This window comes from Pseudorasbora parva, chromosome 14, assembly GCF_024679245.1.
Source record: "Pseudorasbora parva isolate DD20220531a chromosome 14, ASM2467924v1, whole genome shotgun sequence".
Classification (NCBI taxonomy): Eukaryota; Metazoa; Chordata; class Actinopteri; order Cypriniformes; family Gobionidae; genus Pseudorasbora; species Pseudorasbora parva.
The window spans coordinates 14,642,962-14,668,688 of NC_090185.1; the positions used below are offsets into that span (position 1 = coordinate 14,642,962).

Here is a 25,727-nt window from a genome sequence, read left to right on the forward strand (position 1 = left end):
CAAACACCAGAAACGAAACACTGTAGGCCATTGAACAGTACAGAAATGAACATGTGGGAAAAAAATAACTAAAGTGTATTTTATAGTAAAACGACACTGTAATGTTAACTGCTCATCAACTCACCTCAGAAGACTCGCGCACGGTGTTGTGCCTATTCGACTGCCTGCCTGACTGCCAGAATCAGACTGCCCTTAGCGTGCACGCGCATGAATGAATTTCGGTGCAGCCAATGAATGTAGTGTAACCCTTTCATTTCTAATTATTCGTAATTATTGTATGTAGTTATTGTGTCCTTATGCTGATAAACATTGATTGTTAAATGTCTCGAGAACATACTTAATTGTTTTGTATTTTCGACATTCAATTTAAAAAAGACGAATAAATAAATAAATAATAGGCCTACATAATACGTTTCCTCTTCTTGTAACGTTAAAAAAGCGCTAAGAAATAGTGAAAATTAGTCTAAAGTTGAACTGAAACTAAGATTCAGTTCATATAGAGATTTGGTGTTGTTGTTTTATTGGGTTTATCAACACAAATTATAAGGGAATGTGTGAATTAACCCTAACACTCTAAAGACATTTTGTGTTTTCTAAAAACACAAGACATTTTGTGTGTGTGCCCCCCCCCCCCCCCCCCCCCAATCATGTTAGTGCCAAGTGTGCATTTGAATAGGAATCATAATATTCCACAGTATTATTATATTTAGCTAAAACTATAACTAAAAGTGTTGAAATAATTTTAGCAACATATTTGTTAGTATTCATTTAAAATAGAGGAAAGTTAATTTTATAGAACCAATTACCGTATGTGTGTGTGTGTGAGAGAGAGAGAGAGAGAGAGAGAGAGTGTGTGTGTGTGTGTGTGTGTGTGTGTGTGTGTGTGTGTGTGTGTGTGTGTGTGTGTGTGTGTATGAGCCATGAGGAAAACAGCTTATAAATTATATAAATTAATTTATTATTGAATTATTTTTTAAAAGATGTGGAAAGTTAGATGCAGACTCTCTAAACATGTAAGATGATTTTTGTGAACCGTTTCATATATTGCACTATGAATTTTGGTCTCTGGTCACTAGCTTCTCGTGACCTGTGAGGCCCTATAGCGTATTTCACGGCAGACTGTCACGCGTGTCCAACCCGGTGGATGAGTTACGTTTCAAAAGGGGCGAATTGTGTCATATATTAGGAGAGATCTGATGTGGAATGGTTATTTATCGCAACCACGTATCGGGAATACACGCACATACACACCCCCATACGCAACCATGTCATGGTATACACTGTCGTAATTCAGCATTTTTTCAATTTTGAATTTGTGTGATAATTGAATAATTTCCACTTTTTGTCATAGTAAACACTGTCGTAATTCAGCATTTTTGTCCATTTTGAATTTGTGTGATAATTGAATAATTTCCACTTTTTGTCATAGTGTACACTGTCGTAATTCAGTATTTTTGTCCATTTTGAATTTGTGTGATAATTGAATAATTTCCACTTTTTGTCATAGTATACACTGTCGTAATTCAGCATTTTTGTCAATTTTGAATTTGTGTGATAATTTAATAAATTCCACTTCTATGTCATGGTATACACTGTCGTAATTCAGTATTTTTGTCCATTTTGAATTTGTGTGATAATTGAATAATTTCCACTTTTTTGTCAAGGTATACACTGTCGTAATTTAGTATTTTTGTCCATTTTGAATTTGTGTGATAATTGAATAATTTCCACTTTTTGTCATAGTATACACTGTCGTAATTCAGTATTTTTGTCAATTTTGAATTTGTGTGATAATTGAATAATTTCCACTTCTATGTCATGGTATACACTGTCGTAATTCAGTATTTTTGTCCATTTTGAATTCGTGTGATAATTGAATAATTTCCACTTTTTTGTCATGGTATACACTGTCGTAATTCAGTATTTTTGTCAATTTTGAATTTGTGTGATAATTGAATAATTTACACTTTTTTGTCATGGTATACACTGTCGTAATTCAGTATTTTTGTCCATTTTGAATTTGTGTGATAATTGAATAATTTCCACTTTTTTGGCATGGTATACACTGTCGTAATTCAGTATTTTTGTCCATTTTGAATTTGTGTGATAATTGAATAATTTCCACTTTTGGCATAGTATACACTGTCGTAATTAAGTATTTTTGTCAATTTTGAATTTGTGTGATAATTGAATAATTTCCACTTTTTGGCATGGTATACACTGTCGTAAATAAGTATTTTTGTCAATTTTGAATTTGTGTTATAATTGAATAATTTCCACTTTATTGTCATGGTATACACTGTCGTAATTCAGTATTTTTGTCCATTTTGAATTCGTGTGATAATTGAAAAATTTCAACTTTTTTGTCATAGTATACACTGTCGTAATTCAGCATTTTTGTCCATTTTGAATTTGTGTGATAATTGAATAATTTCCACTTTTTTGTCATGGTATACACTGTCATAATTCAGCATTTTTTTCAATTTTGTTATTTGTGTGATAATTGAATAATTTCCACTTTTTTGTCATGGTATACACTGTCGTAATTCAGCATTTTTGTCAATTTTGAATTTGTGTGATAATTGAATAAATTCCACTTCTATGTCATGGTATACACTGTCGTAATTCAGTATTTTTGTCCATTTTGAATTTGTGTGATAATTGAATAATTTCCACTTTTTGGCATAGTATACACTGTCGTAATTCAGTATTTTTGTCAATTTTGAATTTGTGTGATAATTGAATAATTTCCACTTTTTTGGCATGGTATACACTGTCGTAATTCAGTATTTTTGTCAATTTTGAATTTGTGTGATAATTGAATAATTTCCACTTTTTTGGCATGGTATACACTGTCGTAATTCAGTATTTTTGTCCATTTTGAATTCGTGTGATAATTGAAAAATTTCAACTTTTTTGTCATAGTATACACTGTCGTAATTCAGCATTTTTGTCAATTTTGAATTTGTGTGATAATTGAATAAATTCCACTTCTATGTCATGGTATACACTGTCGTAATTCAGTATTTTTGTCCATTTTGAATTTGTGTGATAATTGAATAATTTCCACTTTTTTGGCATGGTATACACTGTCGTAATTCAGCATTTTGGTCAATTTTGAATTTGTGTGATAATTGAATAAATTCCACTTCTATGTCATGGTATACACTGTCGTAATTCAGTATTTCTGTCCATTTTGAATTTGTGTGATAATTGAATAATTTCAACTTTTTGTCATGGTATACACCGTCGTAATTCAGCATTTTTGTCAATTTTGAATTTGTGTGATAATTGAATAATTTCCACTTTTTGTCATAGTATACACTGTCGTAATTCAGCATTTTTGTCAATTTTGAATTTGTGTGATAATTGAATAAATTCCACTTCTATGTCATGGTATACACTGTCGTAATTCAGTATTTTTGTCCATTTTGAATTTGTGTGATAATTGAATAATTTCCACTTTTTTGGCATGGTATACACTGTCGTAATTCAGCATTTTGGTCAATTTTGAATTTGTGTGATAATTGAATAAATTCCACTTCTATGTCATGGTATACACTGTCGTAATTCAGTATTTCTGTCCATTTTGAATTTGTGTGATAATTGAATAATTTCCACTTTTTGTCATGGTATACACCGTCGTAATTCAGCATTTTTGTCAATTTTGAATTTGTGTGATAATTGAATAATTTCCACTTTTTTGTCATGGTATACACTGTCTTAATTCAGTTTTTTGTCAATTTTGAATTTGTGTGATAATTGAATAATTTCCACTTTTTGGTCATGGTATACACTGTCATAATTCAGTATTTTTGTCAATTTTGAATTTGTGTGATAATTGAATAATTTCCACTTTTTTGGCATGGTATACACTGTCGTAATTCAGTATTTTTGTCCATTTTGAATTTGTGTGATAATTGAATAATTTCCACTTTTCTGTCATGGTATACACTGTCGTAATTAAGCATTTTTGTCAATTTTGAATTTGTGTGATAATTGAATAATTTCCACTTTTTTGTCATGGTATACAATGTCGTAATTCAGTATTTTTGTCCATTTTGAATTTGTGTGATAATTGAATAATTTCCACTTTTTGTCATAGTATACACTGTCGTAATTCAGCATTTTTGTCAATTTTGAATTTGTGTGATAATTGAATAAATTCCACTTCTATGTCATGGTATACACTGTCGTAATTCAGTATTTTTGTCCATTTTGAATTTGTGTGATAATTGAATAATTTCCACTTTTTTGTCATGGTATACACTGTCGTAATTTAGTATTTTTGTCCATTTTGAATTTGTGTGATAATTGAATAATTTCCACTTTTTTGTCATGGTATACACTGTCGTAATTCAGTATTTTTGTCAATTTTGAATTCGTGTGATAATTGAATAATTTCCACTTTTTTGTCATGGTATACACTGTCGTAATTTAGTATTTTTGTCAATTTTGAATTTGTGTGATAATTGAATAATTTCCACTTTTTTGTCATGGTATACACTGTCGTAATTCAGCATTTTTTTCAATTTTGAATTTGTGTGATAATTGAATAATTTCCACTTTTTTGTCATGGTATACACTGTCTTAATTCAGTTTTTTGTCAATTTTGAATTTGTGTGATAATTGAATAATTTCCACTTTTTGGCATAGTATACACTGTCGTAATTAAGTATTTTTGTCAATTTTGAATATGTGTGATAATTGAATAATTTCCACTTTTTTGTCATAGTATACACTGTCGTAATTCAGTATTTTTGTCAATTTTGAATTTGTGTGATAATTGAATAATTTCCACTTTTTTGTCATGGTATACACTGTCGTAATTCAGCATTTTTTTCAATTTTGAATTTGTGTGATAATTGAATAATTTCCACTTTTTTGTCATGGTATACACTGTCGTAATTCAGTATTTTTGTCCATTTTGAATTTGTGTGATAATTGAATAAATTCCACTTCTATGTCATGGTATACACTGTCGTAATTCAGTATTTCTGTCCATTTTGAATTTGTGTGATAATTGAATAATTTCAACTTTTTGTCATGGTATACACTGTCGTAATTCAGTATTTTTGTCAATTTTGAATTTGTGTGATAATTGAATAATTTCCACTTTTTGGCATGGTATACACTGTCGTAAATAAGTATTTTTGTCAATTTTGAATTTGTGTGATAATTGAATAATTTCCACTTTTTTGTCATGGTATACACTGTCGTAATTTAGTATTTTTGTCCATTTTGAATTTGTGTGATAATTGAATAATTTCCACTTTTTTGTCATGGTATACACTGTCGTAATTCAGTATTTTTGTCAATTTTGAATTCGTGTGATAATTGAATAATTTCCACTTTTTTGTCATGGTATACACTGTCGTAATTTAGTATTTTTGTCAATTTTGAATTTGTGTGATAATTGAATAATTTCCACTTTTTTGTCATGGTATACACTGTCGTAATTCAGCATTTTTTTCAATTTTGAATTTGTGTGATAATTGAATAATTTCCACTTTTTGGCATGGTATACACTGTCGTAAATAAGTATTTTTGTCAATTTTGAATTTGTGTGATAATTGAATAATTTCCACTTTTTTGTCATGGTATAACACTGTCGTAATTCAGTATTTTTGTCCATTTTGAATTCGTGTGATATTTGAATAATTTCAACTTTTTTGTCATAGTATACACTGTCATAATTCAGCATTTTTGTCTATTTTGAATTTGTGTGATAATTGAATAATTTCCACTTTTTTGGCATGGTATACACTGTCGTAATTCAGTATTTTTGTCAATTTTGAATTTGTGTGATAATTGAATAATTTCCACTTTTTTGTCATGGTATACACTGTCGTAATTCAGTATTTTTGTCCATTTTGAATTTGTGTGATAATTGAATAATTTCCACTTTTTTGTCATGGTATACACTGTCGTAATTCAGTATTTTTGTCCATTTTGAATTTGTGTGATAATTGAATAATTTCCACTTTTTGTCATAGCATACACTGTCGTAATTCAGTATTTTTGTCCATTTTGAATTTGTGTGATAATTGAATAAATTCCACTTCTATGTCATGGTATACACTGTCGTAACTCAGTATTTTTGTCCATTTTGAATTTGTGTGATAATTGAATAATTTCCACTTTTATGTCATGGTATACACTGTCGTAATTTAGCATTTTTGTCAATTTTGAATTTGTGGGATAACTGAATAATTTCCACTTTTATGTCATAATATACACTGTTGTAATTGTGTATTTTTGTTAATTTTGATTTTTGTGATAATTGAATAAATTCACTTTTATGTAATAGTATATACACTGTCGTAATTGTGTATTTTTGTTCATTTTGATTTTTGTGATAATTAAATAAATGCACTTTTATGTAATAGTATACACTGTCGTATTTTTTTAATTTTTGTCCATTTTTATTTTTATGTGATAATTTAATAAATTCACTTTTATGTAATAGTAAACACTGTTGTAATTGTGTATTTTTGTTCATTTTGATTTGTGATAATTGAATAAATTCACTTTTATGTAATAGTATACACTGTTGTAATCGTGTATTTGGTAGTTTAGATTTACTAAAACTAAAATCTAATTGACTCTTAAGCATTTGCCAATTAAAAGCCAAACATTGACTTTTTTGGCCGGACAATGTATTGTACATTTTAAAAAAAAGAAACCCACACAGAAGATTAAATCATGCAATTTATTTGGTGAAAGACAGGCCTCAAGTATGGCATGCAAAAAAAACTCCAGAGGACTCTTTCTGATGGTTAAATCAGCACTTAACTGCATTCATTTTCCAGAGCAACACTTCTGTCTCTCAGGACACTGGCCATTATTGCAACCGTTCTAGGCACAAAGTCGGGTTGAGGCAGTCACCACGAGGCTTCACTGCAGGGATACAGACACACAGCTTTGGTCAGTTTATAGCAGCATTCAATCTTCGATACAGAGAACTAAACATTGCTTATAGAGCGAATTGTACTCCAAGTACTAGAGAGCATGCTGCGATGCCATTTCCCTGCCGGAACTTGTGCCGGAAATGTTTTGTGTTTCCTGACATGAGCCCGTTTATATATTCACTGTCAGTCATCAGTTTCAAGAGTGAACCCCACATGTATATGCAGATATGGGTCTATGTATTAAAGCGTATGTGGCCACTTGTCAAGAATGGAAAACAAATTGTATTCGAATTCTGAACTCATAGGCCTATTATTTTATATTACCTAGACAGCACACTCTTTATAAATCAATAAAAGCAGGCACTAATTTAATGAACAATCTCACAGTCCCATTCAGTGAAGCTGACGACACAATGAATCTCATTTGCACGGATTGGTGCATGTGCAGGACTCAGCACTGGACAACTCGAGCGGCGAGTGGATTCGAACTTTAACGCCGTGATTGGCCTTTGCGTTTTAGAAAAGAAAACCTGGTGATCGGCTACATTATTCACCGAAGGGAAAACATACTGGAAACGTAATTTGAGGAGCGCAAAGACCGAAACAAATTAACTAATTATGCAATCATTAAGAAGAAAACTGATCCTAGAGCTAACATGCCAGCAGTTATGGGCAGCTTTTCCCTCTGAAAGCAATCAGTAGCAGAAGCGGCTGTGGTTTGAGTGAGAAAATAACACTCCTTGAAATGATGCTATGGGCAAAATTCAGGTAATTTGAGAAAGAAAAGGTGTGTCAATATAACAAATACTTTAATTGGAGCTCTACACTGATGTCCACATCCATTGCCGCAGCATTTCTCAGCCTTCGGACATTCACTGTCATCAACACACAACTCCACACACACCCCACGGTCAAGGAATTTGTTTGGACACAATCCTTGCTTTACTGTTACACAAACACAGAGACCAGATGAATGCTGAAAGTCTCATTCTTTGTAATGGAGAAAGAAAAGGAAAGAAAACCCAATCCATGCATAAGTAGAACATACCTTTATACGGCGCTGTGCATGTATGTCCACATCCATTGCTGCAGCATTTCTCATCTTTTGGACAGTCGCTGTCATAGGAACACTTCTCTACACACACTCCTACTCAAAGGTTGTTGTATGGACACACTCCTGGCTTTGGTTCATCTGTTACGTGTTTGAAAAACAGCATTTCTGAATGACTTAGCATTTAAAACATACATGTGACTGTGCTGGCAAAGTGAGGACAACGAGCACTTTCGAGAGTGTTAGTCATATGCAGTCTCCATTAAAAACCCTTCAAAATGTCACAACCTTTCCATACCTTAAATCCCTGGTAATAGCAAACAAATTAGAAAAATCATGGGCTACTTTTCATTTTTGAACTAACACCAGAGTTCATTTAGAACATGACATGTTTGTACATCGGGATTGTGTCTGAGGTGTTGGATCTGTCAGTCAGCGCAAGCGATTTCTCATGGACAAAGGAAAGGTACTTAAAGAAAAAAAGATTTTAAAGGCATTTAATTGCCATTTGGAGCGCTAGATAAAAGTTTAACCAATTTGTGTGACAAACTTAAGATTATACGTTTCACTGGTTTGGCCTGTAGCTCAATTATCCTGTGCACTTGCCGACTTTTTGCCAACATAGGATATTTTACTCATTTTTTAAAAAAGAAAAAAAAAAGAAAACTTTATATGGACCTGTACATGCATGTCACATCCATTGCTGCAGCATTTCTCATCATCCAGACAGTCGCTGTCATAGGTACACATCTCAGCACACACTCCAAGTTCGACACACGCACACAATAAATACCTGTATATGGAGCTCTACACTGATGTCCACATCCATTGCTGCAGCATTTCTCAGTATTTGGACAGTCACTGTCATCATTACACAACTCCGCGCACACTCCACGTTTAAAGACTCTGTTGTTTGGACACACTCCTGGCTTTGCTGTTACTCAAACAAGAGACCAGATCACTGAATGTTTATGGTCTTATTCTCTGTAATAGAGAAGAAAACACCCGACTCCATGCGTCAGTATAACATGCCTTCATATGGAGCTCTACACTGATGTCCACATCCATTGCTGCAGCATTTCTCAGTATTCGGACAGTCGCTGTCATCTTCACACAACTCCGCGCACACTCCACGTTTAAAGACTCTGTTGTTTGGACACACTCCTGGCTTTGCTGTTATACAAACACAGAGACCAGATCACTGAATGTTTATGGTCTTATTCTATGTAATAGAGAAGAAAACGTACTCGGTTACTTTCGTAACCTCGGTTCCCTGAGAGAGAGGAACGAGTATTACGTATGGAAAACTCCTTTTCTCGAGAATATGAAGCAAAACTTTAATAAAGGTATCCATGTAAAGCGCAGTGCCGCTGAACGGCCATAGCTCAGCGCGAGGAGCGCTCTGATTGGCCGGGCCACGGCAACTGCATGAACCTATGGTGAGGCGGCTGAGAGGAACGAGCCAATGGGGGGCGTTCCAGAAGCCCGCCGAAAAAAGGTGCTTATATTTGCATACAGGAGGCTATATAAAGCCCTGATTTCGCCATAGGTGTCAGGTTTTTAGATCGACTGAAGCGATACCTGAGAAGCATAAACACGGCACGGAACGTAATACTCGTTCCTCTCTCTCAGGGAACCGAGGTTACGAAAGTAACCGAGTACGTTCCCTTTCGAGAGAGGTTCCTCGTATTACGTATGGGAACACAATGTAAAGCGCCGTGTGTGCTGACTGACCCAGTATACCCAAGCACATGTAAATAACCCCCGAGACACCGAAGAGGCGGCTATAAGGGGGGATGAAGAACCGGAAGAGTCGGTTCATTTGAACGGCTGATCGGACATAGTCGGATCTTATGATAAATGAAAGTGCTTAAGGACTGATGTGTACAGGCCAAAACTAAAGGCAATCTGCTTACCAGGGTCAAGATAGAGCCTAAATGGAGAGAAGCCCTGCTTGTAGAGCTGGAACCTCCAATTTATAGAATCTGATAAAAGTGGACGGAGAGGCCCAGCCTGCCGCCGCACAGATATCTTCCAAAGAAATGCCACACGACCAAGCCCAAGATGAGGCCATGCCTCTAGTGGAGTGGGCTTTAACGCCTATAGGGCAAGTCAGGTTTTTAGACTCATATGCCAGCGAGATAGCGTCCACTATCCAGTGTGAGAGTCTTTGCTTCGTGACAGCACAACCTTTAGTGCGGCCGCCGAAGCAGACAAACAGCTGGTCCGACTGCCTGAAGGGGGAGGAGCGCTCCAGATACAGTCTCAGAGCTCTGACCGGGCAGAGCAGATTCGCGTCCTGTTCACCCTGAGATACGGGTAAAGGAAGCAGAGTAATAACCTGTGCTCTAAAAGGGGTAGAAAGCACTTTGGGTATAAAACCATGTCTCGGTTTAAGAACAACTTTGGAGTTGTTGGGCCCGAACTCGAGACAGGACGGACTCACTGAGAGTGCGTGTAAGTCACTCACACGTTTAACCGAGGCCAGAGCCAGCAGAAACGCAGTTTTGAATGATAAAAGCTTTATGGTCGCGGTCTGGAGAGGCTCGAAGGGGGGACCCTTCATAGCGTCTAGAACCACCGCGAGGTCCCAAATAGGGACCGAAGGGGGGCGAGGGGGGTTCAATCTCCTGGCCCCTTTAAGAAAACGTACAATGAGCTCACTTTTCCCTAGTGAATGTCCCGCGACCTGAGCGTGGTTAGCTGCTATGGCGGCGACATAAACTTTGAGCGTGGAGGGGGAACGACCCGCGTCCAGTAGCTCTTGGAGAAAAGCGAGCACTTCTGTTATTTCGCATGAGCGTGCGTCGATATTTCGGACGGCACACCAGTTAGAAAACACTGACCACTTCAGAGTATAGAGCCGCCTCGTCGAGGGGGCTCTAGCTTCCGCTATAGTGTTCATAACTCTGTCAGAGAGGTTTTCCGATACCAGTTGATGGGCCATACGTGGAGGGCCCATAGTTCGGGACTGGGATGCCAGATCCCCCCCTTCGCCTGCGTGAGGAGGTCTTTCCTCAGCGGAATGGGCCATGGGGCTGTGTCTGACAGCTGGATCAGATCGGAGAACCACGTTCGGTTCCTCCAGAGCGGGGCTATTAAAAGCACCGCGGATGCTGTCTCCCTGATTTTCTTGATGGTTTGTGGTAGCATCGCGATCGGGGGGAAAGCATACAGCGGGAGACTGGGCCAGACATGGGCCAGGGCATCCCTGCGTTTGGAGAAAAATATTGGGCAGTGAGTGTTGTCTTCTGAGGCGAAGAGATCCACTTTCGCTCTGCCGAAGGTGTTCCAAATTAAGAGAACCGTTTGCGGGTGAAGAGACCATTCCCCTGGGGGAATGGTTCTCCTGGATAACATATCCGGACCCACATTCAGAATACCTGGCACGTGAGCCGCCCTCAGGGAGCTCAGGTTGTGCTCTGCCCATAAAAGGAGATGCTTCGCCATGCGGTGAAGGGAATATGATCTCAGGCCACCCTGGCGGTTTATGTACGCTACCACCGACATGTTGTCTGAACGAACCAAGACGTGGTGGTTCTTTATATGTGGAAGGAAAGCTCTCAGCGATAAGGCGACCGCTTTCATCTCTAGACAGTTTATGTGCAGCCGCTTTTCTGTTTCTGCCCACAGGCCAGAGACCGGCTTGCCCTCGTGTAGGGCTCCCCACCCCCGAGTGGAGGCATCTGTCGAGACCACTTTCAACTTCGTGACTGTGCCCATAAGCACGCCCCTCCGATACCACTCTGTCCTCGTCCAAGGAGCCAAAGTTTTGACAACGCTGTGGCTCACTTTGACGGGAAAACGGCCCCATTTCCATGCATAAGGAGGGACATGGGCGCGTAGCCAACGCTGGAGGGGACGCATGTGTAGCAGTCCCAGCCTGAGCACTGACGATGCCGAGGCCATAAGGCCGAGCATTCTCTGAAAGTGTTTCAGGGGAACGCGAGTTCCGGCTTTGAATGAAGTCGCCATGTTCTGGACGGATAGCGCGCGCTGTGACGTCAGCCGCGCGTTCATGAGTCTCGAGTCTAGAACAAAGCCCAGAAAAGATATCTTTTGAGTGGGTGACATCGAGCTCTTGGCGATATTGATCCTGAGACCCAAACAGTCTAAATGGTTGAGGAGCCAGGATCTGTGTGTTAGTAGTTCTGCTCGAGACTGGGCTATCACTAGCCAGTCGTCGAGGTAGTTGAGCACCCGCATCCCTTTCAGCCTGAGCGGGGCTAATGCCGCGTCCATACATTTCGTAAACGTGCGGGGCGCCAGGGATAAGCCGAATGGCAGGACCGTGTACTGATAAGCCTGCCCCTCGAAGGCGAATCTCAAGAATGGCCTGTGGTGGGGGGCTACCTGCACATGAAAGTACGCATCTTTCAGATCTATCGTGAAAAACCAGTCCCCAGGGCGAATGTGCGCGAGGATCTGTTTCACCGTTAGCATTTTGAACGAGCGAGTCATTAGAGCTTTGTTCAAATGCCTTAGATCTAGGATGGGCCTGAGCTCTCCGTCCTTCTTCGGAACGAGAAAGTATCGGCTGTAGAAGCCCGACTCGCTTTTGGAAGGGGGAACGGGCTCCACCGCTCCCTTCTTTACCAGTTTCAAAATCTCGGTGCGAAGCACGTGACTGACGCTGCTTCTCACCGAGGTCTCGACCACGGCGCGAAAGCGCGGGGGCCTGCGAACGAACTGTAGCGAGTAGCCCCTTTTTACTATGTTCATAACCCAATTTGATACCCCGGGCATGGCTTGCCAGGCCTGAGCCCGACACGATAGCGGCTGGAGCCGGCGCGGATAAGGATCGCCTACTAGAGGGAACTCGGTAGCGCTGCCATTTTGTGCTTGAGACATAGAGGGGGTAGTGCTTATGTGTGGCGGCGTGCACTGTGGAGTGGGCGCCGGGACATTTATAGCATGGGTGGGAGGGGTGAATGAGTGTAGGAGTGCAGACTGATGTGTGGGCACATTTACTACAGAGAAAAAGCTCTTTTTGAGATTTATTTGGGTCGCCGTGATAACGGCGTTTGTGTGCAGGCGAGTGCGTTTGACAACGGGCTCGTTGGCTGCTAAACTGAGGTCGGCAGTCACCTGGGTGCAGGGAACTGGGAGACCGGGAGGGAGAGATGGGGGTCCGGCCGAGGCGAGACCTGACCATCTCCTTTTTATCCCTGCGGCTAGGACGGCTTCGGAGGCTCGGGGTTCAACACAATCCTGGGTCGAGGTCCCCGGCGTTCAGGCCGACTGCTGCGGTTCGCGGAGCGGGAACGTTGGCGCGGTCCAGAAGAGGAGCGAGGCCGGGAAGGTGGCTCTGCCGGCTTAGCGGGTTGAGAAGGCGGGGGTCTACCTCGAGAGCGTCCCTGGCCTGAAGACGAGCTGGAGCGCTTAGGCAGGAAATGCCTCATAGCCTGCGAAGCCTTCTGCGCTTCAGTGAAGCGCTCCGCGAAACCCACGACTGACGGGCCGAAGAGACCGGTAGTGGAGATGGGGGCGTCCAAAAAGGAGGCTTTGTCCGCGTCCTTCATCTCGGTCAAATTCAGCCAAAGGTGCCTCTCTAAGACCGTCAGGTTAGCCATATTTTTCCCGATGGCTTGTGCAGTGGCTTTAGTGGCGCGAAGGGCCAAGTCCGTCGCACTGCGGAGGTCCTTCAAAACATCGGAGTCGGGGACAGACTCATCCAAGGAGCGGAGAAGTCTGGCCTGGAACACCTGAAGGACAGCCATGGTGTGAAGGGCCGCGGAAGCCTGGCCAGCGGAGGCATATGCCCGGCCAGCGAGAGCAGAAGTGGTGCGGCAGGGCTTGGACGGGTGCTGAGCCCTGGACTGCCATCCTCTGGAGGAGGAGGGCGGGCAGAGGTGCGCGGCGACAGCCTCCTCGAGGGGTGGAAGAGACTCATAGCCTTTTTCCTTAGCGCCGTCGACAACGGAGAGCGCTGGGGAAAAAGCGGATCTGGCGCGAGCAGAGTAGGGCGACTTCCACGACTTCGTAAGCTCGTCGTGTACCTCAGGGAAGAAAGGCGCGGGCTTCTGAGGAGAAGAGAGGCGGCGGCTTTCCAGGAACCACTCGTCCAGTCTGCTGCGCGTTGGCTCATCGGGCTGGGACCACTCGAGCCCGAGGTCTTCCACGGCCCTGGAGAGCACGCGGATGAGTTCCGCGTCGACGTTAGATTTGGCGCTCGTGGCGGTCTGCGTCGAAGCGGGGGGCTCCGAGACAGAAGCTGACCACTCGCTACCAGAAGCGGCTGTGGAGAGGCTGTCCTCATCATCCTCTGGCGACGGGCCACCGAAGGAAACCGAACAGGCCGCTGCATGAGAGGGACGCTGTTCCTCCTGGGTGAAGGTGACCGGCGATGGCGAGGCACGCGGGGAGTCATCCGGCGTGCAGTCGCCAGACCGTTCCGGCAGCCTCTGGTCGCGGCGTTTCTTGCGGCGCGGCCCAGCGGCAGGAGGAGGGACCTGGTCGAAGGTGGCGAGGCGAGCCCGAAGGGTCTGCAGCGCCATCTCATCGCACTCGGGGCAGCCGCCCTGAGAGAGTGCGAGCTGCGCGTGGTCCCGTCCAAGGCATGCCACGCAGATGACGTGACGGTCGCCGCCAAGGAGAGGAGCTCTGCAAGAGCCGCAGGAAATGCGAGGCATTTGAAACAACGCCCCGCGCTCTTTTAGGAGAAGAGAGTATAAAAGGATACGATCGCCGGATGGCGTAGCTGGAACGGCAGAGAAGGCGGAGAGGGAGTCCGTCGTCCTCAGCTGCAGGTTCCGCTGGTGCCTTTTCGACGGCGGTTGCTTCTTCCGGAGGTCAGCGAAGGTATCGCTGAAGGAGATAAAATCTGACACCTATGGCGAAATCAGGGCTTTATATAGCCTCCTGTATGCAAATATAAGCACCTTTTTTCGGCGGGCTTCTGGAACGCCCCCCATTGGCTCGTTCCTCTCAGCCGCCTCACCATAGGTTCATGCAGTTGCCGTGGCCCGGCCAATCAGAGCGCTCCTCGCGCTGAGCTATGGCCGTTCAGCGGCACTGCGCTTTACATGGATACCTTTATTAAAGTTTTGCTTCATATTCTCGAGAAAAGGAGTTTTCCATACGTAATACGAGGAACCTCTCTCGAAAGGGAACAACCGACTCCATGCGTCAGTATAACATACCTTCATATGGAGCTGTACACGCATGTCCACATCCATTGCTGCAGCATTTCTCATCGTTCGGACAGTCGCTGTCATAGGAACACAACTCTGCACACACTCCTACTAAAGATTTGTTTCTTGGACAGACTCCTGGCTTTGGTTTCTCTGTTATGAATTTGTATAATAGCATGGCAATGAATAATAAATGACTCATTGCATATATAAAAAAAGAAAAAAAAGGATGACCCACACACTAATATAAATACCTGTATATGGAGTTGTACACGAATGCCCACATCCATTGCTGCAGCATTTCTCCGCTTTTGGACAGTCACTGTCATTCACACACGCCTCCACACACACCCCTGTTCCATTGGTTTCACTTGGACACACTCCTGGCTTTGGTTTCTCTGTTATGAATTTAGCATAGGAATGAATGCCGAATAACTCGCGGCACGCGCTTTGGTAAAGGCTGGGATTTTTTTTTTTTTTTACATGCAGCTTGTTAGTGAAGCACAGCTCTGTGACAAGTAGTTAATGCTGCTCAATCTGAGAGCACTCATGCAGAAGTACGCAAGTGCAAATCATTCCAGGAAATCCCCATGTCGTCATACTGTAGCTGAATAAAAATGTTTAAATTCTTAAATTTAGGCCTGTCGAGATAAGCGACTGAAAGTAATTTTAGTGTGACTAAAATAAGTGTCCTCCACACCACTAGTATGAGCTAGCGTTATGGCAAAGTTCCACAGCAGTAAGTGAAGCGGAGTCGAGTGTGATTTGAAAGCAAAGGATTTCAAAGGCTGAAGGGGCCTCAAGTATGGGATTACTTCAGATTAGCCGATTAAAAATAAAAAAACATTAAAAAAAAAAAAAAAAAAAAAAAAAAAAGGTTGTTTGTACACCGAAGAGCTTCATTGGCATACCACAGCAGCACATGCTTAATGCATGAACATCTGAGGAGCAAACATGCAGGCTATTCTGGATAATGGGCTGCCGGGAAAAAATAAGCCATAACTGCTGCTCATGTTTTTGCCCATTACAATTAACTTTGTAGGCAGGATATTAAACCCTGCCTAATACTTTTTGAAGCAAGAGAAGTTGGGTGGCGATATAAACTGATGTAATAAAGTATAAATACCTGTATATGGAGGCATACACGCATGTCCACATCCATTGCTGCAGCACTTCTCAGCTTTCGGACAGTCACTGTCATGGGAACACAACTCGACACACTTGCTTAACACTCCTACTGTAATGTGGTCTCTAGGACACACTCCTGGCTTTACTGATATACACGAACAACAGAAAAACCACAAGTCACTGACGGCCTTATTCACTATTCAACAAACAAAAAGTGCCCCAGAATGACAATGTCAAGATTCATCAGGCTCAAACTGTGAAAGAATGGTTGAGAGGGAGCATGAAGGATAATTTTACACATCGGCTCCCGAGTCCAGACCTTAAATTCACTGAAAGTCCTTGGGATGTGCTGGAGCAGACTTTACAGGGTGCTGGACTCTTGCATTGTCAATACATATTCTTGAACAAAAATATATAAACCTCTTGATGAAAATGAATGCGGGGTGTATGGTGCATCCAGAAAATATTCACAGCGCTTCACTTTTTAGAATTGAGGAAATGATGAAGCCATTTAGGAAGAAGTCTAACATATGATGTAGATGTCTAACACTTATTAATAATAAAATAAAAATACTCTTGTAGGCTACGAGAGAAAAATAAAATACACACCTTTACTTAGAACTACAGACATGCATCTGCAGCCTACTGTACATTTAATGTAGGCCTACCCAAAAGTCATGTTTTGTATAGGGACGAAATTAAATGTGTAACGAAATTAAAAGACCTCACCTGTTTCTAATCCTTCGGCATCAGTTGTGCGCAAGCATGAGGAACACAAAACAGAAATGCAAGGTTATTCAATATAATGTCCTAAGAGTGCGTAAAGACAAAATTTGTATTTAGCTTATTTACATTTTCTTAGCGCTGTATAATGAGGTTAAAATAGTTTACCTGTGGATGGTTCCCCAGGGACTCTTACTGTGCAGCATACAGAGGGACACAATAAAACAACGACCAACAAGCAGAACAGTCGAGCTGCCATCCTCTCAACCAGCAATCTCACAATGACTGCAGGAAAATTAGAGGATATGGGGATTTTAAACGCGAAACGGGTTAAACGATTAAGTCTTGTGCAAATTAAACCCTATTCACTTTCCTGTATCTTTCCAGCAGTAGCTAGACTCTTGAAGACCGCTTACCTGTTCAGGTGTGTTTGATTAGGGAAGCTGCGTTCAGGCAATTATTATAGCCTACAGCTGAATTGGGATAGTTCAATGAACTCTGTAAACTATAGGCTTCGTTCGAAACCGCGTACTCATTGAGTAGGTACTTTATTTCAATAAGTACTTCACCTAAAAGCGCTAAAAGAGTAGTAGGCTACTCGCCTGATCACGCATGTGGGCCCTGGCGTTGATCACAACAAACCGTGATCATAATATGATTACCAAAAAACCTATGGAGGACCAAATTACTCAAAATGAAATAATTCAATAAATAATGATTTCAATAAAACAACAATTAAATGTACCAGTTTATTCAGGAAAAAAAATAATAATTAATTAAATAATTTATTTATTAAATATGAATTAGATAATTAAATAAATAAATGTGTCTATTTATTTTGTAAAATTACATGAAATTGTTTAATATATTTCACAATTACCTCTTTCAAACACACTATTGTCGTGTTTAAAAATCTATTTTTTCATTATTTATTGTGCTTTTTCAAAAAGCCGTTTTTCATAATAATATGCTGCATTTACAAACTTGACACCTATTTGACGAATCATTCTAGCCTGACGAGCCAGACCCACATCAAGATGTTTGGTCTGGAAACTCACCAGGGCTCAATCCGAGGGGCGGAATAAACGGTTGTCTTTCAAACTCCCTCTGCACGCGATAGGATAGCGCTACACCAACCAGAGCAACGAAGGTGAATCAGAGCTTGTTGATAGATTAAACATTCACCGTATCCGGTCGGCTAAACTCCGAACACATCTTCCCTTTTTAAGAATGACTTCAGTGCCGTTCTTTGTTCTTTTCTCAGAGAAAAGCTTAACTCCAAGTCTTTCAGAGTCCCGGTCAAAGCTGATTCGAAAGACCGCTGCCGTTCGCCAGTTTCTGTGTTTACTAGAAGCACGCAAAACACAACTCGGCCGTCGTCATCATGGCCCCGCCCACCAACTCTATACACGATGTGATTGGCCCGGCAAGAGTTTGTTTACAGCTCAGAAGGGTATTGAGAGGTGCTAGACGACACTCGCTGGCAGATTAGATTTGCTGCCGCTAGGGTGCGTCTAGATTTCTAGGCTAGAATCATGCATTTCCAAAGCACGATTTTCCCAAAGATTTTTTTCATAATAATAGAGGACATTTCACAAATGCCAATCAACAGGCAGTGGGCAGTGCTTGGCACTGATTAGTTTGAAACCGAAGAGACGACAGACATGACAGATCGATCTTTGTGTGGTGTGATGACATCACGGAACACCAAGGGTGCTTCTCATTTCTGATTTGTGACTGAAAATGTATTTTGACTCTTTTGAATTTTCTAAAAACCTGAAAACTATGAGAACTGTGGCTGTGTTTAAGGCAGTGTTTTTATCTTGATCAATTCCTTCCACCATATTAATTTTAGATCAATTCCCTTGTGCCCCTTGCCACTTGCCAGATCCAGACCAAAAAAAGAAGAAAAAAAAGTCATCAATCTGAAAGGATTATCCAATCAGCGCCAAGCACCGCCCACTGCCTGTTGATTGGCATTTGTGAAATGTCCAATATTATTATGAAAAAAATCTTTGGGAAAATTGTGCTTTGTAAATGCATGATTCGTCAAATAGGTGTCAAGTTCGTGGCACTAGTAACTTTACAGCTACCTACAGCTATGTTTTTTAAGGCATAGAATTAACCGGTGATCTATTTATATGAATATAATGTTTATTTTCTGGTGGTGTATAATGATTGTATAACATAACTGTATAATAAACGTATTGCTTGAAACAAATGGGGCTATCAAATGTGTGCAAACCAATTATTTGGTCATAACCGGTATGAGGGACAATATTATTATAAATTTATTTTTTAAATTGGCTGGGTTTAAGTGAGAAGAGGGCAAGATTTGAATCGCTTCCAGAACCTGTCAGGCTGAAGCGAGGCTTTGAACGTCATTAATGATGTCATTGGTCTAAAGCGATACAAGCCTCGATACGTACTTCAGATTTTTCCGTTGACCCAAGATGGCAGCCGGAGTGGTCACATTTTTTTTAACAGCTTAACCAATTTTACTTTACAATCCCTATATTGTTGGTTAAGTACATTTAAACCTGGACGCAAAATATTGCTTGAATATGCACCAGGCCATCTCTCTGCTTTGTTCCAGCAAAAAAACTTTTAAATCAGCTTAATTTTTGCTTAAATTGCCAATCGTTAACTGCCGCACATGGAAACTAAGGACAGCATGGTGAAACGCAAAGGAAAAATAAGAACTCTACCTCTAAGAGGCTTGTGAAAGAGATGGAATTTGATGTTCCTGTTGGCAATAGAGCTGCTCCACAAATCGAGGTAGACCTTCAGTAAGACCAAAAACATTTAGATGTCAGCCGGTCTGATAGCCCAAGTCTCAACTAAGTTCGTACATGACTTCGATAGATACGCCACATTGCAAGACAATGGCATTATTGACATCCAGAATTAAGGAAAGTGCAAACAACCTTTAGAAAAATGATTACCAGCAACATATGAGCATCGAGGCCCTTAAGAAATCATTTGACTTTGTGTTTGAAGAAGTAAACCCCTTCTGTACAGAATTCCTGAACATTCTGATGAAAACAAGCAAAAAGTCATCAGAGTCTGTATTTCAGTTGTTCCTGATTCAAGCGTTTCTTTTAAGGATGACATAGATGTTGTGCATTGACTGGGAAAGCTGAATGAGCATGTCAGCAGACCAAGAGTGATTATTCGCTTCGTGAGAAAATCTATGTGGGACCTGATCTGATGGCAAGCCAAGAACTCTGAATACCATAGGAATCACAAGCTGAGATTCTCCGAAGATCTGTCCCAAGCAGACAAGTTGCTGAGGATGAAGAGGTGGCCATTGGTTAAAAGTTTAAGGTTAAATGTAAGGTTTGTGTTTTATTTGCATGTAATGTAAATTACTGGAAATCACAATGGGTTAATGGTATTTGGCTCGCTCATGGGCCTGAGTTGGGGCTAGTGTTGCAGGTTTAAAAAATATTTTTCTGGGGACATTTTATTTAAAAAATTGGATAAAAATCTGTCCCAAGTAGGTCTTTAAATTCAATATACTTGTGCATCTGATGATTTCATGTGTGGATTATTTGGCTTTATTTGAAAAACAGAAGCAGGCTGAATGGACTCTGATGTAAATCTCCAGTTTAAACAGCTCTGATAAATACGGTAATAAATAGATGATATGTGATCGGCCAGTGTTAAAGTAGTTCACCCAAAAATCAACTAACCCTCAATCCACCGTATGGATTTGTCCTTTCAGACAAATGCAATCAGTTATATATATATATATATATATATATATATATATATATATATATATATATATATATATATATATATATATATATATATATATATATATATATATATATATATATATGTAGAATAAGCATCAGGTCAGAAATCACTTTCACCGCAACTAGACTTAGTGTATGGCCATTACTGGTGATTTTAGTTTTTATATATATATATATATATATATATATATATATATATATATATATATATATATATATATATATATATATATATATATATATATATATATATGGATTTTTTTGAGCTTCAAAAACACTCTATTCACTCCCATTACAAAAGGATTTTTTTTTTTTTTCAATTGTGTTTGATTGAAAGAAGAAAGTCATATGCACCTATTGCTTGAGGGTGAGATGCTTTATGGGATACTTTTTATTTTGGGGTGAACTAATCTTTTTACTCTATAGTGAGAAACACACAAAAACATATTTACCCTGCTTACAAAATATAATTTTCTTAAGTGTTGATGTCAATAATTATGAATGTCAGACGAGTTGGCAGTTGGTAAAATATTTGCAGTCCGTGTGTTTCTCTTTGAGAAAATAATAGAAAATATTAAAGATGAGAACTACAGACATGCTATCATTTACACATAGTTTCATAGTTATCATTTACACATGCTTCAGCACTATATTGCATTGCAATAGGTAACACTTCAAAGTCAATACCAAATCAAAACAAGTTAGCAAATAATTTGTAACTTAAAGAATTTAATGACAAAATCTGGGTATGGTTACACTTAAAATAGTTACAAAGTATATGTATGAAATAAGTATATTAATGTATCAATTTAAAAGTAGATTAATATATCTACCCAGCATGCATAGAATGTTACTTGAGGGATAGAAAGACAGAGAGAGAGAAAAAGTCAAAGAAGAGAGCATAGAGAAGAGCCAAAGAGAAGGCCCCCCAAGATAAAAGAGATAGACCAACAGTTACAATCTTCTTTCAGCTGTTCCTTGACCATGTGACTGAACACCTAATGTGAGACATTCAAAGTGACCAATCAGGCCAAACTTCCCCCACTATACTACAGGTGTGACACACATTTGGCCATCAGATCTCATTGTCTTTAAGAATTCCAAATGGCCCTTCTGATTAAAGGGAAGGGGGTGGATCTTAAGGCTTCCTTTTTGTGTGAAACTCTTCCCGACACTAATCACGTGTGCGGCTTCTCTGAAAACGCACAAGGGTCCACATTGGAGATATCTCGGCTGATTGAATCTTGTTATGGTGTGATCACTTTTCAAGTTTTTCTCCATTGTGAGTGATCTGGTGCAGTTTCAGTCCAGCACCTGTAACAAAGGTCTTCCCACATTCAAAGCACATGTGATTCTTCACACCATTGTGTCTTTTCTGGTGTGTTTTTAAAGAATCCAAGTGACTAAAACTCTTTCCACACAAAGAACACAAGTGAGGCTTCTCTTGTGTATGAACACTCAGGTGGGCCTTTCGGTTTGATGCTGATAAAAATGTTTTACCGCACTGATCACAGTTAAATGGTCTTTCTCCAGAATGAGAACGCAGATGTAATTTAAGAGTGTTTGCATGTGTGAAACTCTTCCAGCACTGATCACATGTGTGCTGCTTCTCTCCAGTGTGGATTTTCATATGAACATTAAGGGCTGTTTTTTGTCTGAATCTCTTCCCACACTGATCACATGTGTGCGGCTTCTCTCCGGTGTGGATTTTTGTGTGATCCTTAAGGGCTGTTTTTTGTCTAAAACTCTTCCCACACTGATCACATGTGTGCGGCTTCTCTCCGGTGTGGATTTTCATGTGTTCCTTGAGGTATTCTTTAAGTGTGAAACTATTCCCACACTGATCACATGTGTGTGGTTTCTCTCCAGTGTGGATTTTCAAGTGAACATTGAGGGATGATATTTGTGTAAAACTCTTCCCACATTGATCACATTTATAAGGTTTCTCTCCAGTGTGGATCCTCTCATGTAATTTCAGAGATCCTGGTCTGTGAAATCTCTTGTCACAGTATGAACACTTGTAAGGGTTTTCTCCAGTGTGAATTCTCTGGTGAATTTTCAGTTCAGCATATATAACAAAGGTCTTCCCACAATCAAAGCACATATGATTCTTCACACCGCTGTGTCTTTGCTGGTGTAATTTTAAACCCATCAGCTCGCTAAAACACTTTCCACACAAAGAACACGTGTGAGGTTTCTCTTTTGAATGAACTTTCAGGTGGACCTTTAGGGATGATGCTGACGAATAGGTTTTTCCGCACTGGTCGCAGAAAAAAGTTTTTTCTCCAGAGTGAGAACGCAGGTGTACTGTAAGACTGTTTGCATGTGTGAAACTCTTCCAGCACTGATCACACGTGTACGGTTTCTCTCCAGTGTGGATCCTCATGTGTTCCTTAAGGGTTTGTTTTTGTGTGTAACTCTTCCCACATTGATCACATGTGTGTGGCTTCTTTCCAGTGTGGATTACCATGTGTACCCTAAGATATTCTGTTCTTGCAAAACTCCTCCCACACTGACCACATGTGTGCGGCTTCTCTCCAGTGTGGATCTTCATGTGTATCTTAAGATGTCTTTGTTGTGTGAAACTCTTCCCACACTGATCACACGTGTACGGTTTCTCTCCAGTGTGGATCCTCATGTGTTCCTTAAGGGTTTGTTTTTGTGTGTAACTCTTCCCACATTGATCACATGTGTGTGGCTTTTCTCCAGTGTGGATTACCATGTGTGTCTTTAAATTTACTTTCAATGTAAATCTCTTCCCACACTGATCACATGTGTGTGGCTTCTCTCCAGTGTGGACTCGTATGTGCCCCTTTAGAGACTCTTTTTGTTTGAAACTCTTCCCACACTGATCACACGCGTGTGGTTTTTCTTCACTGTGGATAATCATGTGTCTCTTCATGGTTCCTTTTTGTGTGAAACCCTTCCCACATTGAGAACATGTAAAAGGCTTCTCCCCTGTGTGCATTCTTATGTGACTCTCAAGGTTTACTTTTTGTATATAACTCTTCCCACAGTGATCACATTTGAACTTCTTCTTTTTGCTATGAAGTGTCATGTGAAGTTTAACACTTTCTTTGTGTCTAAATTTCTTTCCAAACTGAGGGCAAGATTTTTTGTCCTTCCTCGAAGATTTTTCTTTGTTTTTCTTTTTTTTGACATTGCTCAGTTCTCCACTCTCCTCGTTCTGTTCCATTAAGTCTGAAATTAAAAAAAGTTTTGTATTTATAAATCATTTGGCCAAACCACTAATTCCATGAGGGAGATAATTTTCTGTATATCGTTAAAAAGTTAAAGGAAAAATATATAGTGAACACTAATGACACCAGCACATAGAGAACTGCAATACAATTTTACAATAAATTTAGATTTTTTTATAATATAAATCAATTTATATACCCCTGGGACTTTCAATGAAGTTGGGCACATTGATCGAACGTGGCTTTTTAGGCAAAAAGGTGCCAATCCCATGTGTATGACAGTCTCTTAGATATTTAATTTAGTTGATTTTTTTAAATATATGTTTTATTTATGCAGTTATTAGCATTGGACCAATTGCATCTCAATCCAATCCCAGATTTTAAGACAAATTAAAGTTAAATATAAAACTATTAAAGTTAACATTATCTATGAATCAAGTTTCCCCGAATTTATGACATTCAGTTCTAAACCAGATGTAAAATACAGCCTCCTTTGTAAAGACAACTCCTTACAATTTGTTGCAAAAAGATTTCATTTTCTAATTTGTACCCAGTTCATAGAAAGTGTGTTGTATATAATTTGGTACTTTAACTGTTATTTCACAGCTCTTGTGACTTTTCTAACTACTACAAAATTTTATGAATTTAATATTAATTAATCATCAATGAGGGATCTAAAATAAAATAAAAACTACCTCTTTGTTCTTCAGTATCTTCATGTTCCATTCTGCAGGGCTCTGGATCACTCATGTTCTCACTCTTCAACTCAGTTTTCACTTAGAGGCTGATGGGAATAATCCAGTATTTATTGGTCAACTGTTGTGGGAGGAGCTTCAAATTCTGTGGTAGGAACAGCAGATCTGCTAAAATAAAAAATAACCAGTTACTGAACCTTCATTATTGCACACATTTTATTGTTTTGTTTACGTTTTCATAGATGGATAGGTAAAGTTACATATTCACAATCTATGTATTTCTGTTTTGTTTGTGGGTAGATCTAATATATATGTTTTTGTATTATTTTATCCATCTTAAGAACAAATGGACAAAGAAATGGAACAATATAAATAAAGGAGATAATTAAAAGGTTTCCGTTTGAAATAAAATTAATAAACAGAAGATTTATAGTCGACAGAAATACATTTATCTTGGTAAATTCAAAAGTGGTAATGGTGTAGTTTGTTTCTGTTTGTTGACACAAATTAAATGAGCTTGTTTACGGGCGATTGAAGAAATCAGCATAATGAACGAGGTGAAAACAGGAAATACTGTATTGACATAGAAGCATTCCAGCAGCTGTTAATAGCGACACTCCTGAAGCAAGCCACAGGATCATCAGAAGAGATCCGTCTTTATTCTTTATTATAAGCCTGCATTTAATCTTTTAATACTGATATCCATTAATATTGTCATATGTCAACGTTTTATTTGTGACATATATATATATCATTAGGTAAACCTTATGATTAATATTGTATGTATTTAGTTTTTCCAGAACAGTGATGCTGTGCTGAAGTCTGATGTCAACATCCTACTTCCTACCAAAAACATGTCCGCGAACTGCTAAGTGTGGTAAGGCCACCAGTTTCAGCAGCATCTGCCTTTGACCATGATGGAAGTTTACTGGTTTATAAAGCTGGATATATGGTCATTAAGCTCGTGGGGGAATTCGTAGTCATAGCTCTGGAGTCTAACTTCTGAAAAAAGATCAGTTCAGTTTTCCACACAGTTTGGCTAGGTAGGAAACTATTTACCAGTAGTATGGTGATAATGAGTGAGGGCGGGGGAGTAGTGTCCAGCTTGTTACGTTCCTTAAC

At 39.7% G+C, this 25,727-nt stretch overlaps 2 protein-coding genes across 3 annotated transcripts in view; both read right to left on the reverse strand.

Annotated features, from left to right (window-relative positions):
* LOC137039738 (zinc finger protein 721-like) overlaps positions 1-25,727 on the reverse strand; it is a 32,886-nt gene extending 7,159 nt beyond the window's left edge. The window contains exons 1-4 of the mRNA XM_067415015.1: positions 25,665-25,727; positions 24,606-24,773; positions 21,973-23,911; positions 19,655-19,707 (exon numbers count right to left, since the gene is read on the reverse strand). Coding sequence (XP_067271116.1) covers positions 19,655-19,707; positions 21,973-23,911; positions 24,606-24,660 — 2,047 coding nt within the window. The 5' untranslated portion in view covers positions 24,661-24,773; positions 25,665-25,727. The remainder of the gene's footprint in view (positions 1-19,654; positions 19,708-21,972; positions 23,912-24,605; positions 24,774-25,664) is intronic.
* LOC137040165 (WAP four-disulfide core domain protein 2-like) lies at positions 6,699-16,398 on the reverse strand. 2 transcript variants are annotated; one of them, XM_067415602.1, is made up of 7 exons: positions 16,222-16,395; positions 15,350-15,493; positions 15,105-15,248; positions 8,995-9,135; positions 8,756-8,896; positions 7,960-8,103; positions 6,699-6,900 (listed from the first exon to the last, which is right to left on the reverse strand). In XM_067415602.1, exons 1-6 carry the CDS (start codon positions 16,235-16,237, stop codon positions 8,063-8,065), a joined length of 627 nt encoding a protein of 208 aa, XP_067271703.1. In that variant the 5' UTR covers positions 16,238-16,395; the 3' UTR covers positions 6,699-6,900; positions 7,960-8,062. The 2 variants fall into 2 exon arrangements, with proteins under 2 accessions (XP_067271703.1, XP_067271701.1); XM_067415600.1 differs by lacking the exon at positions 15,350-15,493 and having other exon boundaries at positions 16,222-16,398.